The sequence below is a fragment of the Tetranychus urticae genome, chromosome 1 (genome assembly GCF_039701765.1).
Source record: "Tetranychus urticae isolate SD_2017Ah chromosome 1, NJAU_TeUrti_SD_1.0, whole genome shotgun sequence".
Classification (NCBI taxonomy): domain Eukaryota; kingdom Metazoa; phylum Arthropoda; class Arachnida; order Trombidiformes; family Tetranychidae; genus Tetranychus; species Tetranychus urticae.
The window spans coordinates 25313491-25329566 of record NC_142958.1 but is presented as its reverse complement, the minus strand read 5'-3'; the positions used below and the strand labels follow the sequence as shown (position 1 = coordinate 25329566).

Sequence of the window (16076 nt, the reverse complement as noted above, 5' to 3'; positions counted from 1 at the left end):
TGATACTATTCATGATACTTTTGCTGTTGATATATAATGGTCAGATAAGATCAATTTTTATGGATCATTTGAGTTCAACTTTTCTCTCCGTTTTTCCTTCCTTCTTCCCAATCTTTTATCCAAACAAAAACTTGTTAAATAATGAAACTTTCAATCGATTTCAGTTGTTGCCGTTTCAAAAGTCAAAATTCAAACAAAAGGTGAACCTTGACAAGCCAACCGAATTACTTAATTGTCACAGAATTTCAAACTTCTTTACTCGGATTCACTTGTTATCTGACTTGTAATTAACTGAACTTTCATCTGACAACATTTTGACAAACCATTAGGAAAGGAAAAGCCAGATGTTTGGAAAAATGAAAAGTTGATCAATAATTTGGATTTTTCATTTTCCTTCATTTTTTTGTTCAATCGCCAAGACAGATTTCAATGGAAAACCATTTTTCATGATACACTCGATTGCTGTTGTTCCATCAAATTGAGTCAACATGATAGTGTAATAGGATAACAAGTTTATCATTTTCTACTGAATAGCATGAGGTTAACCAGTGTAAGAAGATTATCGTTTTTTTACTTTCTCTTGCTTTGCCGATATTCAATGAACAATTTATTGAATCATTTTCATTTTTGAACAACTATTATCTCTACAAATGTTAATGGTTATTAAATGAATCAAAATCATCTGTTCATATTAAACTTACATTTGCGATTAGAAAGAATAAAAATTTCGATTTAAAAGGGAAAGAACATTATTGATGTTATTAATGGATGATAAACATGAGATAATTCAGAAGTTCCAATGTTGCTTTATGACCAAATGAGAGTTTAATTTTTGATAATTCAATAAAGTTACTATTCAATTGAGTTTAATAGCATTTCAATGCAGTTAAAGTGGCAGTTTTAGTAGCAATTGTTTTCATTTACAATAATTTTTAATTCAATTTCAATTTATTCGTTTATTGATTTTGTTGAAATTTTTATAGTTTTTATTTGAATTCTTGGTTACTAAAAATTTTAATCGTTTTATGTTCATTGAATGTTGTCTTTATTTCATTGCATTATTGGGTAAATTTTGGATTCTTTTTGGTATTAAATTGGGTTTTCATTGACTTGTGGACTTTTGGCAAGTTTCATTGAGTAATTTCAGGTAAAGTTAGTTTTGGTGATTATTGTTTTGAGATTTTTTGAGAAACTTTGTGTGCTTTTGTTGAACTTTGGCTGATTGGGTTTTAGTTACTATTAGTTTGGTTAATGAAGATTTGCTGGTGGAATCAGACAGGCTGCTGTTGATATTGCCGTGAAGGATGAGAAGACTATTAAGCATAATCTGTCCATGACCATGGCTGCGAATTTCCATTCACCGATAATTTCTTCAATTTCATCTTCTTTTCTCATTCGATTGGTAATGAATCGTATCTCTCTGAGAATGGCATTGATCTCGCGACCCTTGCAAATGAATGAACAACAAGGTTGACTTTGTGAATAGTCAACTTGATGATGGCCGGGGGACTCATTGAGCAACGATGTGGTCCCTTCAGTATCACCAAGACCCAAACCTAGGCTAGTCCCACCTCTGGCTCCATCATTCAAGTCCTCGGCTTCAAGTGAACCTGGCTCTAGATTAAGTTGATCACAAGGTAAACCATTATAACCGGGACAACTGGCAGCTCCACTTGGGTCAAACAGTGTCGTCCCATACTTGAGTTGATTACTTTTTAAACTTAAATTATTACTATTAACATTATTACTATTATTATTATTAACAATATTATTAACATTGGTAGGATTATTGGTTGGCATTGGCACATTGGCCATGTTGGTTGATGCAAGTTGCTGATGAGCTGTGCAGCACAAGCAAAGTGAGGTACGATTGCCTATCAAGTTAGTCAAGTGATCGTCAAGACCTGTTGAGAGACCTTCATGACAACCCAAGTGAAGGGCCCCTTCGCTTGCCGCTGACTGAATGGTATTCCAATGTTGCTTATTAGGAGTCGTGTGATTGGATGCATGGTGATGCAGCAGGTGATGATGATGATTATGATGATTATGCTGGAAGTTATTAAGACGACCAATTGGATCACAGTAACCTTTTAAATTTGAGCTTATTGTATAACTAAGGTCACCAGGTCTGCATGTGTGAGCATTGGAATGGCTTGATTGTTGACCTTTGTTCAATGGCATACTCAGATTATTGGTTGGACACGAAGTGGAAAGTTCAACATTAACGTTTGTCCCACTTTTGGTTTTACTGGTTGATGGAGGTGGCTTAGGAATGCCAGGCTTTTCCATCCTTAAAATCCATGGAAGCCAGACCAAAATAACCCGACGAACCTGGCGAAAAGGAAAGACAAAACAAAAGATTGATTAGCAATTTGCTCGTCAGTGTCAACCTTTCAATCAACAAACCGGTTGCAAAACATGACAATAATAATAATTTCAGGCAATAACAACAATTATTGTTGGAAAAAGGCAAAAGTGATAAAATTAAGCGTCAACAGTTTTTCTGGCCGATAAAACTTTTCTAACATTTCCTATCACATTAATTGTATTAATTTTTACTTCTTAACTTTCTATTTGCTCATACATGGTTCACTGTTGGGAATTGTAATTAATATGGAACCATTTGATATTGTCATATCTCTTATAATACTTACCAAGGGAGGCATCTCTTGATATTCTGATGTTGCTCTATGATGAAAATTGAGGACAACAACAGTCATTACAACGGAAAATGCAACCATAATCATGATACAAGCAAAATAAGTTCCTGTAATGATGAGAGTAAAAATTGTTAATAAACGTAAAAAGAGATATTTTGGTTATTATTTCATCAAGAAAAGGTCGAGGAATGGGAAAAACACATTTGACTTGGAATTTTGTTGAACCAACAAATTGAAATGTCAAGAGATTTGCCTTTTTTTGTCAAATTGCAGCTTGCTTTCATCAAAGGGTTGCATTAGTTTGGAAACCTGGAAATGCTGCTAAAAAGTTCAATAGCAAATGAACAATATGAAAATCTGCTCAAATTATTCAAAGCCTTTTTTGGTTTTAACTTTTTCTGTTATGATAAGTGTAAAATTTTTATTCACTCTTTTTTTGCTTGAAATAAATATTCACTTTTTGTATTTCTGGGATGAAACGATATTCAATAATATTTTGAAAAGTAAGAAATGAAAATTGAATTTAAATACTTGAAAACTTGTCGTCAACATCAAGATAAGATGATGTCAATTTTGAGTTACAAGAGTAAAGGTTAATTTAGTTCTTTAGAGAAATGTAGAAGTGCTTTACTCACAGATAACGAGGTATTCATGCGATTGAAATAATGTTAAGTCTTGCAAGTTTGACACTTATTGATGCTTCAGTCGCATTTTGTTTCGATATCCATGAATGGAGAAAAAATCAAACTGTAATCGATAGTTAATACGAACACTTTATCGTTTGTTTTAATAATTTCAATAACAAAATCTGGTCTCTTCTGATTTCCGTTTCGATATTTCAAACAATTTTTAAAACTGAAAAGCAAATTTATCCAAAAGCTTTACTTTTCCGGGTGAAACACTTCCAGAGTCAAGAGTTGTACATTTGACCAGAAAATTGGTTTTATTTATTAAATGAATCTCAAGACATTGACATCTTAAATAGTGAAATTTTTAATTGCTTTGTTTTAATCTTTCGGTCGGACTTAGCTTTAATCGATTTGAAATGAGCAATTGAATTACATGGTATTTATTCATAATATTTACACGCATTTCACGACTTTATTGGTCTGCATATTGAATAGTGAATGCTATTACAGAGCAAAATTTGGTATTTTGTTTGAACTCTATTCACCAATAAAATTGCATTCTATTGTTACAAGGTGTGAATTCACTATTGAGCCACTGGCCACTAACCGAAGTGTGAAGATGTAAATTGTTTAGCTTTCCTCATTTTACATAATTTTGCTTTACACTTCAATTCCATTGCATGCCTTTCGGCTCAATTTATTTCCAAAACTCAATTGCATTTGCTTCCAAATTTACTTTCAATTTTCAAAGTTCCGTTCCGTACACCATTCTGATGCAACTGATAATTATTATTAGTTATTCATAATAATTGCCTTCATGTAATTAGTCGATAGAAATGAAAGTTTTCATCGAATTTGCATTTAAAAACTTCATATTTAGGGAAATGTCAAGAGAATGCTGTTTATTGTACAGTTTCTCAAAAAACTTACCGTTTTTATCGCTTAAAGGTTAGATAAAGTTCAGGGATTTGCAGTGAGAAGAACTTTTCTCTCAATCCAAACAAAATGTCATTTTCCTGACAATTTCAAATCTAATTTTACACCAATTTCACAACTTTGAGTTGAGCATCTATTCCTAGCTGAAAAGTGTTGACAATTATTTTTGTTTCCCAGCAAAAGAGCCTCATGCAAATTCAATAGAAGCTCACTTTTAGATAATAAACTGAAAAATGTCTTATTCTGTGTTATCTTATTCTCACAATTGGTAAACATGGCTTCATCCCAAACCAGCATATCCATAACCTTTAACAACAAATAATGGTAATAATTTTTGTTGTAATAATACTTTTATCATGAAACAGCCTCAAGGAATACTACAGTATTGCTGTATTATTGTCATCTCAATCCTTCAATCTTTTGTTCCCAACTTTTACAAGTAACAATGGTAATTAGTTTTGAAAGCTTTTGAGCAAAGTTAATGCCAAAAATGAATGCCAATTTAGCAGCCTTTGTAAACAATACTTGATCATTGAAAACGCATTTTGCTCAGTTCGTGTTTTCCCTGTAAAAATGCAGTTGTCAAGAAGTCGCCTTCAAGGGACAAATTGTGAATCTCATTGACAAACCGTTTATTCATTTAAAGCATCTGCTTCCTTCCTCAGCATTCAAAGTGAAAAGTTAATGTTGACTGAAAGCAACTTGACAAGTCGAATGTGTGTTTGAATCGACTTTACTTACCTATGATTGAGATTGATTCTGAAGTTGGTGGCAGTGTTTCACTTAGCTGAAGCATGAACACGGTCATTGAGAGTAAAATGGTTACACCAAGAGTCAACTTTTCCCCTGAATCGGGTGGAAGGGCGAACCCGAGAAGAGTCATTGAGGATATAAGAACACAAGGAACGATTAGGTTAAAAGTATAATACAAAGTTCGTCGACGAATGTGAATGGTAAATGTTATATCGACATAAGTTTCAGGGCAACAAGCATATTGAAGGACTCTTCTTCGTGCTGGAACACCTAAATGTGCGAAAAGGAAAAAAAGTTTAAGAATTTTCAGTTGATTAGGAATCCATCAACTTGCATGATCAATATTTTGCCAAAAAGGATCAAATGATGCAAAGTAAATGAGATTTGCTTCAGTTTTACGTTTAATTATTCATATTCCCTGAATCCAGTTCTTTATTGGAAGAACAACGAAAAAGGAAATTATGTTTTCTTCATCTTTTTAAATGTTGATGAGTTTTATTGTTTAACCATCATGAACCGACATCGAATTTTAAAGTTTACTTTCAATCCAAATTTCGTTTCCTTTTTATTCAAACTTCGAGCTTTAATCAGTTCAAGAGGTTATTCAAATTTTTAATTAAGATTGTTCAGATTATCAAAAGAGTTTTCAAAAGTGCTTTTGCAATGAATTTTTGTTTCTATTCTAATGTTGTCATTTTTTTACTCGAAAGTTTTGACATCTTCAGTTCGATTAAAGTACTTGAACATTCAATGTTTCATGTTTATTGGAATCGTTTGCATGGAATAAAATATTTCCAAATTGAGAATTAAAAAGTTCCAGATTCATGGAAATGTTTTAAATGTTTAAATGATTGAAACTAAGCATATTTACATTCATCTTAAGCACTAAAAGTGACAAATTTTTCATTTTTCATGCCCAAAAGTCAAAAAAGTCATTTTCTTTCGATATTCAAAATCGAAATGGAAAAAACGAAAAAGTGAATTTCATTGAAATGGACAGTTTTACAGATCATTAATATTGTTTTATTGAATGTAAAACGAATGACCAATTTTTTTCTCCCCATTTTTTGCATCATTTGCAATTCCAAGTCTCAACATTGAAAACAAAAGTAAACTTGAAATGCTAATTCAAGCAGAAAACATAAATAGAGCAAAAAGTAAAATTGAATGCAAATCTCATTTTCCATGATCACTGAACTCTTCTTTACCTATCAATATCCATTCACCAGAAGGTATATAAGTTGATATTTCACCACCTTCTTCATTAGACAATCTCAAGTCCAAGGCAAGTCCATCATATGTCCAGGAACCAAATTTTAATAAACATTTTTGATCATCAAAAGGAAACTGAAAAAAAGTAAAAAGAATTGAATTTCCATTGAAATGCTTATGAACTTCAACAGCATATTTAAATTGCTTGGCGAACAGTTTTGAAACTGAATATTTGATTATCGATGAAACTCACCCATGTTATATCTACTTTGCATGTACTTTTGAAGATGCCTGGAGGAACCCACAAACAGCTTCCATTGCTCTCAACGACCACATTTGTATGCAATGATGAATCAATTTTATCATCGGCACTTGAAGAAGAAAAATTGAACAAAAAATATTTCGATGAAAACGAACATTTAAATACTTTTTTTGGTGAAATATAAATGTATTCAAAAGTTCCAAATGGAATTTCGAAAAATAATTCCCTCAATTTGCAAATCTAAATTGTCCAGAGTTTTGAGTTTCATTTAACCTGAATTCAGTCTATATTCAGACAAACTGATTAAGAAATTACTTGATGAATATATTTGGTGAATTGACTTGTAGGTTGAAGGTTGCTCATTAGACTAAGATCTACAAGTTTTAATAGATTGAATGAAATCTCTCATGAAGGATGAAGCTTTCCTTCAGAGATTCGTCTTGAATAAAGGCTTATCTCTTAATGAGCAAATACTTTGCACACTTGTTCGACAGCTTTATAAGAGTTAAAAAGAGGCGAAAAAATTAATTAAAGAGAAAAGGTGAAGACAAAAATTCCATTCAACTCGTGTAATCCAACTTTACTCATTCACCATTTCCTCGAATTCCCTTTTCGAAATTTGATATTCAAAGATCAACTTACAATAAATGTAGATAAACATTCAAACATCAACATTTACATGATTCTTTCGATTCTTAAATTTCTTCATCAACTAAAAGCATTTCCATCTTGACCCTTACCTATTGTATAAAAGCACATCAGGTGTCCAAACTTTACTGGCCGATATTCGGATATTTTTAACTCCAGGATATTCACTTGTATTCCAGCGTAAATTAGTGTCAATCCATTCCTTGGAAAAATTCAAAAAAGAAAATGTAAAAAATCGAATTTCGAAAAAATTTCAAAAATTGAAAATCTTTAGCAACTCACCATGTTCAGCCAAATGCTAGACTGTAAAATTTGATTCTTTTCATCCTGCATGTTGACCAGAAAAAGAAGAATAAATTAGTCGATAAATTTTATCAATACTTACACTCATTAATATCATGATAATGCCAAGAGTCAAAGGTGAAGAGGAGAAAAGATGAAGTTTCTTGTCAATAGCTGTTGAACATTTTTTTCTGGTCCAACATCAAAAATGATCATCTTCATTATTCAGCTTGTGTGGGATGATATCACAAGTTTTTACTTATAACATTTACAAACCTTAACCCTGTAACCACTCAATCAAATTAATCCATTGGAATCGAGTTTGTTCATCTCTTCTCCTGAGTAACAACTTGATATCAACAAACAAGCTTTACCAGTCAATTGAAACTCTGTTCCTCATCTTCATCTTCATCCTTCTTCTTCTTTCTTCTTCCTTGGAAAAACATTTCTTTTCTCATTCCCAGATTGATATTTAATGGAAAGACTTATTCAATAGATGATGATAATGACAACAAGAATACTCATGATGATAAAATCTTTATCATGTTGATTCATCATTATGATTACTTACATTACTGTTTATTTAAATCGCATAAGAATCACAAATGAATATACTTTTATCATTAACCATTATCACTGTTTCAATGTTTACAGAAAATGCCAATTTCCAATTCAAAATGCATTCTCATGATCGACAAAATTCTGAACCTTTTATTCCAAACTTATTTCAACTCAATTGTTTTGAACATTTTTTTACCAATTTCACCGTCAACTTACCAAATCAATTATTTGTTGTAATGTTAAATGAAAGCTCACAAGAATTGGCTCGGATTCATTGATAACTGGTCTTTCAAGTGGATTATATTCATACAGTAAATTGGATAGTAAACGTCTTTCATGTGGACCACCATGGCACTCTGTAAATGGATTAGAAGAAAAAGATTTTTGGTTATTTTCAGAATTTTGTGACCGAATGAAACGTTGAAACTCGATTCTGTTTTTCCTTCTTCTTCTTCTTCTTCTTCTTGCATTCATCAGGATTATTGAAGAGCGTGAAATGAACCTTTAACATTTACTTTGATATGCTTGAATCAACATTCAAACTCTTTGATTGCGATAAATCAACAATTATTTTTATTTTCTTGGTGTTTTTTTCAAACCAGAAAAGGTTTGCCATTGTTGTGTAAATGGTTTGTTATTATACGGCCAACTGTTTACATGAAAATTGTTTTCCTTTTCCATATTAATCTTACTGAATACCCATGAAAATAACCAAACCAGAGATAAACTTGGTTATCCTAGTTGATTTACCCAATTATCAAAAGACTTTGATAATCTCATTTGTCAAGTTTAAGTGTCAACTTTACCTTTGATGATAATTTGACAATTAAATCTGTCAATAACAACCACTGTGTAAAGCTTGCTTTCATTCAACTGATATAATTGATTGTCATGAGTTTATCCGAATCAAAAGAAATAGTTTGGACGCCTTGCAAGGTTGGAAATGTTCAACAAGTCAACATTTCAGGAAATGTCTCAAATCTTTACTTCATAACTCAAAAAGCTTTTCGACCAACTCTTGTCCAAACCATTTCAAATGTCAACTCATCATTTTTGCTCTAAAATATAAACAAAGGAGCAAAAAGAGTTTCTAAAAAATGCAACCAAAATCACACATTTCAGTCTTCTTGAGGTAAGTATCGCAGGTGAGTCGAGTTGTTCTGATCGATAAATTGGCTGAACGTTAACGATGTGTTCAAAGATTAGTTATTGGTTGGACATGATTAATGATCTTAACTTTCCTCCCTGTTGTCTATTTATAGTGATACAACGTATTGATGATGAAAATGAGACAAAATTAAATGCTTGTTAACTTCATTGAGCCATTGAAAATTTTCATGTTTGAGGTTTATATCTTTACCAATGTATCAAAGTACAGATCACCAGACTATCGGCATTTATATTTATTTTTGATAAAATATTTTAGACTCATTTGTGACGACTCATTCATTTAGCTGCATGATAGGCTTGCAATAAACTCTTTTCCCTATTGCTATCCATACCAAAATCTTCGAGCTAAATTTTCAATATCTTCGAGTTTGATTGAATTCGGAAAATTATCTGAACATCTGAACACCGGAACAAGATAAGCTTTCATGAAAACTGTTAATGGCTCCTTAATTTCAGTTAGACAAGATAATTCATCAGAAAATTTGAACAAAAATTAAATGAAAACAAAGAAAAGAGTAAGAGTTCCATAAGATAATAGATGTTTGCTGATCGCAATCTCAATTGTCCATCAATTAATAATGCATTTTACTTTGATTGACACAAGTAGACTAAACAAGAATAGCGCCTTTCCTATTGATTAACTATTCATCTAAAAGTGTTGTCACTGTTAAGTGAATATATTAATTGGAAATAGCTGTGAAAGTGATGAAACAAAAATGGTAAAGAAGAGACTAAAGAAGAAGCAAAAGTTTATTCAACTTGTTCAGGTTAACTTTAATTATCGCCTAAAATTTTGATCATTTATCAACACATTAGCTCTACTATGGTTATCTAATTATTATTATTACCATAATCATCATTATCACCATCAAAATATTACTATTATCATTATCATATCAACACATTATGAATATAAAAGTTTGCCTTTTGTTAGACTTTTCATGCTCCCAATTATGTCAAGCATTTTGAGTAAACTTAATACTCTAATGAATCTAATGAGACTGTCAACTTTTATTAATAAAAAAGGCAACGAAAAATGAATCAACAGAAAGCGAAGCTTCAGGAAAAGTTAATCAATGTTGCACCAGTTTCTTGTTTTTCATTAAATCGCAAATTGTAAAACTTTGTATCAATTAAAATGATATCAAATTAAACTCGCCGAAAACTCACAATAAACTTGGCAAAAGTTGAAGCCAATAATTGCAAGTTTAATTAATTCAATCAAATGATAATCTTTGCTCCTTCCTTCACTCTGCATGTTCATTGTTAACGTTTCATCGATTCAGTAGATTGAGTTAGTTTTTTTAATTAAACCATGTTACTGTTTATCCATTAGAAACTCGAAGGCAAAACTTGAGAAACGATTGTTTCGGAGGAAATTTGAATTTTTCAGAACATTTTTCTTGTTTATTTTTTCACTTGAAAAGGTTCAATTGTTTGGGTAGTTTCATGATTATCAATTTGCTCAATTTCTTGGCATTTTCAAATTCATATTAATATCCAGATTAAGTTTTGTTTTTTTCTCATCAAATTGTCAACACTTTATTTACTGTGAGTACAAGGATAAATGAAACTTGCCAAGCATACATTAAACTAATGATGAGACAACTGATTTGTGACATTACAATGAATCAATTATTTTATGCTTAGGTTGCCTTCAAAATGATAAACGGTAAAACAATGAGAACAATTTGGCTGTTCAAGGAAGCTTGAAACTTCTGAAGACAATTTTTGATTAAACTTTGCTCAAGAAAACAAACTGAATAATTAATTTTAAGAAAAGAATAAATTGACAAATTTTCTTCACTCTTGCAATATTGCAATACAGGATATTTCAGCTAATTCGTGTTTCTTTTTTTTGTCAATCCTCTCTGGGGTGGGACTAAGAGTACTGATATTCATCAGATAATCATTTACAATATCTCAATACCAAATCGAACTAGGCAAGTGTTCAAGACACTCCATAGTAAGTTTGGTAAACATGTTATTCAGGGCTGAAAACCCTGAAAAATGAATCAAAGTTCGAAAAAAATTTGGGAAAACTTTGCATTTTTTGCAAGAAAACGGGTTTTGACCTCAATTTTCTCGTGACCCGAAAGTTTTCTAAAGCCGAAAAACCCTATCGCTAGTTTTTTATGCTCTATCGAATGAACATAGTCTCGACCGGAAATCGCTGAGACACCTGAGATACTTCCCTTGTAAGTAAGATACTCATTTTATTTATCAATACATCATTAAATGATATCCATGCATCTTTTACTTACAGTTACGACGATTTTTATTGAATCTATTATTGTAATTCAAAACAAAAAGTTTGTAATGACCCAGAAAGATCTGTGCGATTTCGGATTCTCGAAATAAACACAAAAAAAGTTGTTACAATATATCGGCTGATCAAAATACGTACGCGTATTCGGAACGCAAACATGAAAAAATGTGATTTTGAAAATTGTTGCTGTGACAATGTATATGAAGTAAAGGAAGCTGAAAAACTTTTTGGCCATATTTTGGAACGCAATTTTCTGCTCGTATGTGATGGCTGTCAAAGAGGATACCATGACTGGGCTACATTTCAGAAACACTTCGTAGACGGCTGTTTCATTTGCAGGGAAAGGCTGGTAGTCAAACCTAATGCGACACGCTAGTTACTTCATTTTAGTATGCAATGTAAAGTTATGTATACAGTTTATCCTTAATAAACTATCATTGCATATCAAATTGTCGATGATTGTAATAATTGATACTAGCTTGACAGTACTGTCAAGGTACCGTATCTGATATGGGGTTTGGTAAGTGAATAAATCCAAAATACATAAAGAAAAGATGTATAAAGTTTTTGATTGGGCTAGCAAATTGGTAGTGCAACATGCGTCTGTTGTTTTCTGGAAGCACCTCAAGGAACGTGCAATGCTTTGGACAGTGGCTTCAACATGGAAGCGAACAACCCTGTTCTCAGAAGGAGCAGGAGAAGAAACAGCTCTGATCGCAGCTATTGGCGTTTTGATCACATTAACCGCCTTATCAATTGTGTTGACAAAAAGGCGGGTGATGGGTTTATAAAAAAATTCGATGCTGGTCGCAACGATTTACTAATATCTTTAGTTCCCTATGGAAAAGATATCACTGTTGCGGTTATTTATTGTCATTGCACTAAAAAATTATCTGGTGAGGTATCTTTATTTCTTGCATATTTATATGCTACTTTGACTAGATTGAAGGACGGTGGACCTGATGCCCGAGGTACTATCTATGAACCAGTTGACGCAATGATTTTGGCAGGAGATCTAAACATCCAAAATGCGTACTACAGGAGAGGAGAGAAGACAAAGCAAACAATGCAATTATGTCATTAATGCATTCTATTAAATTGTGGATTGACGCCTCTAGAATTCACGGATACCGAACGTAAGCATAAAATTGATTACGTTTGTGTATCGGAGGAATTTGAATTGTCGAAAAGAGTTTCTCCACCAACGCCAACATATGAGCGATCAGATCACCTACCGATATCGGCGATTTATAATAAAGAGCTAACTCTGAAAGATAAAACTATTAAAGGTAAAATATCTTTTTTAGATCAGAAAAAAGCAGAGAGTGAGCTTGCTGTGAAGAGTCTAGTAACAACAACTTGCGAAAACCATTGGAAAGCATCTTAAAAATTCTTCTCTACAACTTTGCTGGTCTTTCAAATGTAAAAATTGTTGACAGTACTTGGACAGTACCGTCATCGTACTGCTATGGGATGGGGTTTGATAAACACGAAGTTTTCATATTCAAAGTAAAATTTGCTTATAAATTAGAATAAATTGACTCAAATAACATTTTTATAAGTATAAAAAACAACATCAAAAATATTTTCATTAAACTTAATAATTTTATCATTGCTCAATTTCAATTTCAATTATTCCACGTCTAGAATCGCACCATTTTCCATTACTTGTCGGTGAGTCATTTTTACGTCGCAACGCACATGAGATTAGCTAGCAACAAAAAATTCAATTTTAGTCAAAAGAATATTCCTTCTATCAGAAAAAGAATAATTTCTGAATTGCAACAAGTAAGTTTTTTGATCGATAAACTGTTGACAAGAAGCTAATTTTTATACTTATATATACATGTAGCATATTGAGGCAAGTAAACACGGAGATGCAAATCAAAAATCAGAAGTAAGCCTTATTTGATCTGCATTGAGTACAATTTATTGATTTCTTATTTGTTTTTTTCTTGCATAGGTTACAAGCGAAAATAGGAATCCTGTGACTGATGACATTGATATAGAACCAAAGGTAGATCCGATGATACTTTTTGCAGCAAAACGCTAGGCCGCAAGTTTATAATGTAACAAAAACGAAACAAAAAATAAGTCAACTAGGCTAGACATCCTTGCCCCATCTACCTTATAGCCCTGAGCTTGCCCCATCTGATTTTCATTTATTCCGAACTCTCTCATCATCTCGACCGAAAAGTCTTTGAAGATCGACAAGCCGTCAAAATCGACAACTCCTTCTTTTTGGACTCAAAACTACAAGATTTGCGACATCAAATTTGAAAAGCATACCTTGAATTTGGATTTTTGATTCTCTAACTTCCCAGTTTCATAGATGATTCATGATATTAATAAATTATCTTCGTTTCTGCTTCTCATTAAAATGTTTTCTTTTCAATTGTTTCCATGAAGCTCATAAAATCTTCAACATGGAAACCATGAAATGGTTCAAACATGAATATTATTAGCTGCATTAATGACAATGAAACAGGCTTAAGGCTATCAATCAAACTGAATAAAGTTCATGAGAAAATATGTTACATGGGAAGAGTTCATTCGATGAATAACTGATGTTAATTTAATAGACATTTTCATTTTGGTTTCGGTCCAATTTTGTTTCGAATGTTAAAGAAAAACTTTTCCTTCGAAAGTATGTCAACTTTTTTTGTTGCTTCATTTGTCGCAAAAATTTAGGGCTTTACTTTCCTTTGCTTTGCACTTGACGTTTATTGAGTAAACTTTCAAATGAATGGTAAAATTTTGAGTGTAAATTCCGTTATTGTTCAATCATTATCATGATATTTACATGATTACATGTTTCACATGTTCACCTCGTTGACAGTTTATACTCAACACTCGAATTTAAACGTCGATTATCACAATTTCATGTCAATGTCAAAGTGACAGAATAGGTAAACAGAATAGACTGAATTGTTTTTTCAGATAACATTTATTACTCTATTAAGAGGCAAAAAAATGAAGAGTTTGGTCAATTTGGAAACTTTAATGGCAACCATTCGATTCGAGTTTCACAGTCATTGAAGTTAACCGAAACCCCATCAAAAATAAAAACAGTTTTAGGGACTGAGTCAAAAAGATTTTACGAGTTTTTAATGAACCCAAAATTTCGATGAAAGAAAATGATAAAATAAAAATATGAGATTTTCCTTTCGATTTAGAGTTTTGACGATTTCTGTCATCAATTGGATGACAAAATTTTCATCTCATAACTTATATTTAACCTTACTTGATGCTTGCCTCATGTTGGCTCACTTTTCTGGTTCATTAAACGAATCTTTATGGACATTCGGAATAATCAAAGGAAAATCTCTTCAAATGAGAATCATATTTTACCTTATCAAATGGAGTAAAAGTCGCATAAAAAGGTTATGAAAAGAAGCTCATCAGTTTGATCATGATATCAGTTTCTGGACTCATTTCTCTGTGCTATTGACTCTAAAAGAAACCCATTTATAAGATGAACATTGATCAATATCAATGGACAACAATGGTAATAATAATGTGATAATAAGCTGAGCCTGGAAATGTGCTGAATCGGTTATTCCCAATCTTGAAATATAAGCTTAATCGGTAATGTCAGCAATTGGTGTAAGTCCAAGGTAATAACAATAAAAACAAAAAGCAAGTGGCACAACAATGGGTACAAAAGGGATCAAAATGTATTACAAAAAAGTATCACAACAGAAAAATAATGAGTTTTTTCAACATTTTTCAAGTTTCACACAATTTACTCTCAACTTTTATCCAACTTTGTTTTTTCATTTCAATCTTTTAATTGTTTCAATCTTACATGATCTGGTTTGCTCATCAAAAAAGGAATCCTCAACTCGAGAAGTTTTGAAATTTTTCAACTTAATCTCATCATTTGTTCACATTTTCATCTTCTGCGCTTCTTTAAAGATTCAAATTTGACCTTTTCATCTGTGAGATCAACTCATGGGTTTAGTTTGTCCAAAGATGAACAACTTAATAACTCTGGGAATGTTTAATAGCTCAAAACGAACCCCAATGAATAAGCAAATAATTTACAGTTACTTTTCAAGCTTATCTACATTAACCTTAATCTTTTCATTTTGTTATTAAAAGTCATTAATATTAAACATATTTAATCATTCAGAAAAAGGTAAACAAAATGTAAAACATTTCCATTGTAATGTTGCAGTTATAAATATTGAAACAAAATAATTTATTTATCTTCACCTTTTTTTGCCTTTTCATTTTGATATTTTCATTCCAAATTAAGATTTATTATCATAATTAAGAAGCAAACAATTTCAAGTCTCACATTTGCTGAATTTGTCTTTTTGCTTCAACATTTGAACCTTTGCCTTGCAAAAGAAAACATTTCACTCCAAACTTGGAGTTTTCACTCCCAGTGAGCATTCTGTTATTGTTTATTTTCATTTCTCGAGTTTCACTTCTGCAAACGTTTCAAGTTATTTCATCTTCCGGTTAACATGAAAAGTAAAATGGAAAAACTCTCAAAATTTCAAGTCCGAAATTGACCTGATTCGAGATCTTCTGAAACATTCCTTGGAACTTTTTTGAGTCGAATTTGGGGGTTTTTTGAGAACTTCATTTCGCATGTGCTTGGAATGAAAGTGTTTTGATTTCGAAATTCAGTCTCATTTGAAGAGAAAAAGTCACGAGAGAAAAAACTTTCTTCTCTCACAATG

The 16076-nt window shown here is 31.9% G+C and overlaps 1 protein-coding gene across 1 annotated transcript in view; it reads right to left on the bottom strand.

Annotated features, from left to right (window-relative positions):
• Positions 1-913: 913 nt before the first annotated feature.
• Positions 914-16076, bottom strand: part of LOC107368608 (neuronal acetylcholine receptor subunit alpha-7-like) — a 31684-nt gene continuing 16521 nt past the window's right edge. Inside the window, exons 2-9 of the mRNA XM_015936465.3 lie at positions 8160-8299; positions 7383-7427; positions 7193-7302; positions 6444-6561; positions 6187-6325; positions 4967-5248; positions 2655-2767; positions 914-2331 (exon numbers count right to left, since the gene is read on the bottom strand). Coding sequence (XP_015791951.2) covers positions 1249-2331; positions 2655-2767; positions 4967-5248; positions 6187-6325; positions 6444-6561; positions 7193-7302; positions 7383-7427; positions 8160-8299 — 2030 coding nt within the window. The 3' untranslated portion in view covers positions 914-1248. The remainder of the gene's footprint in view (positions 2332-2654; positions 2768-4966; positions 5249-6186; positions 6326-6443; positions 6562-7192; positions 7303-7382; positions 7428-8159; positions 8300-16076) is intronic.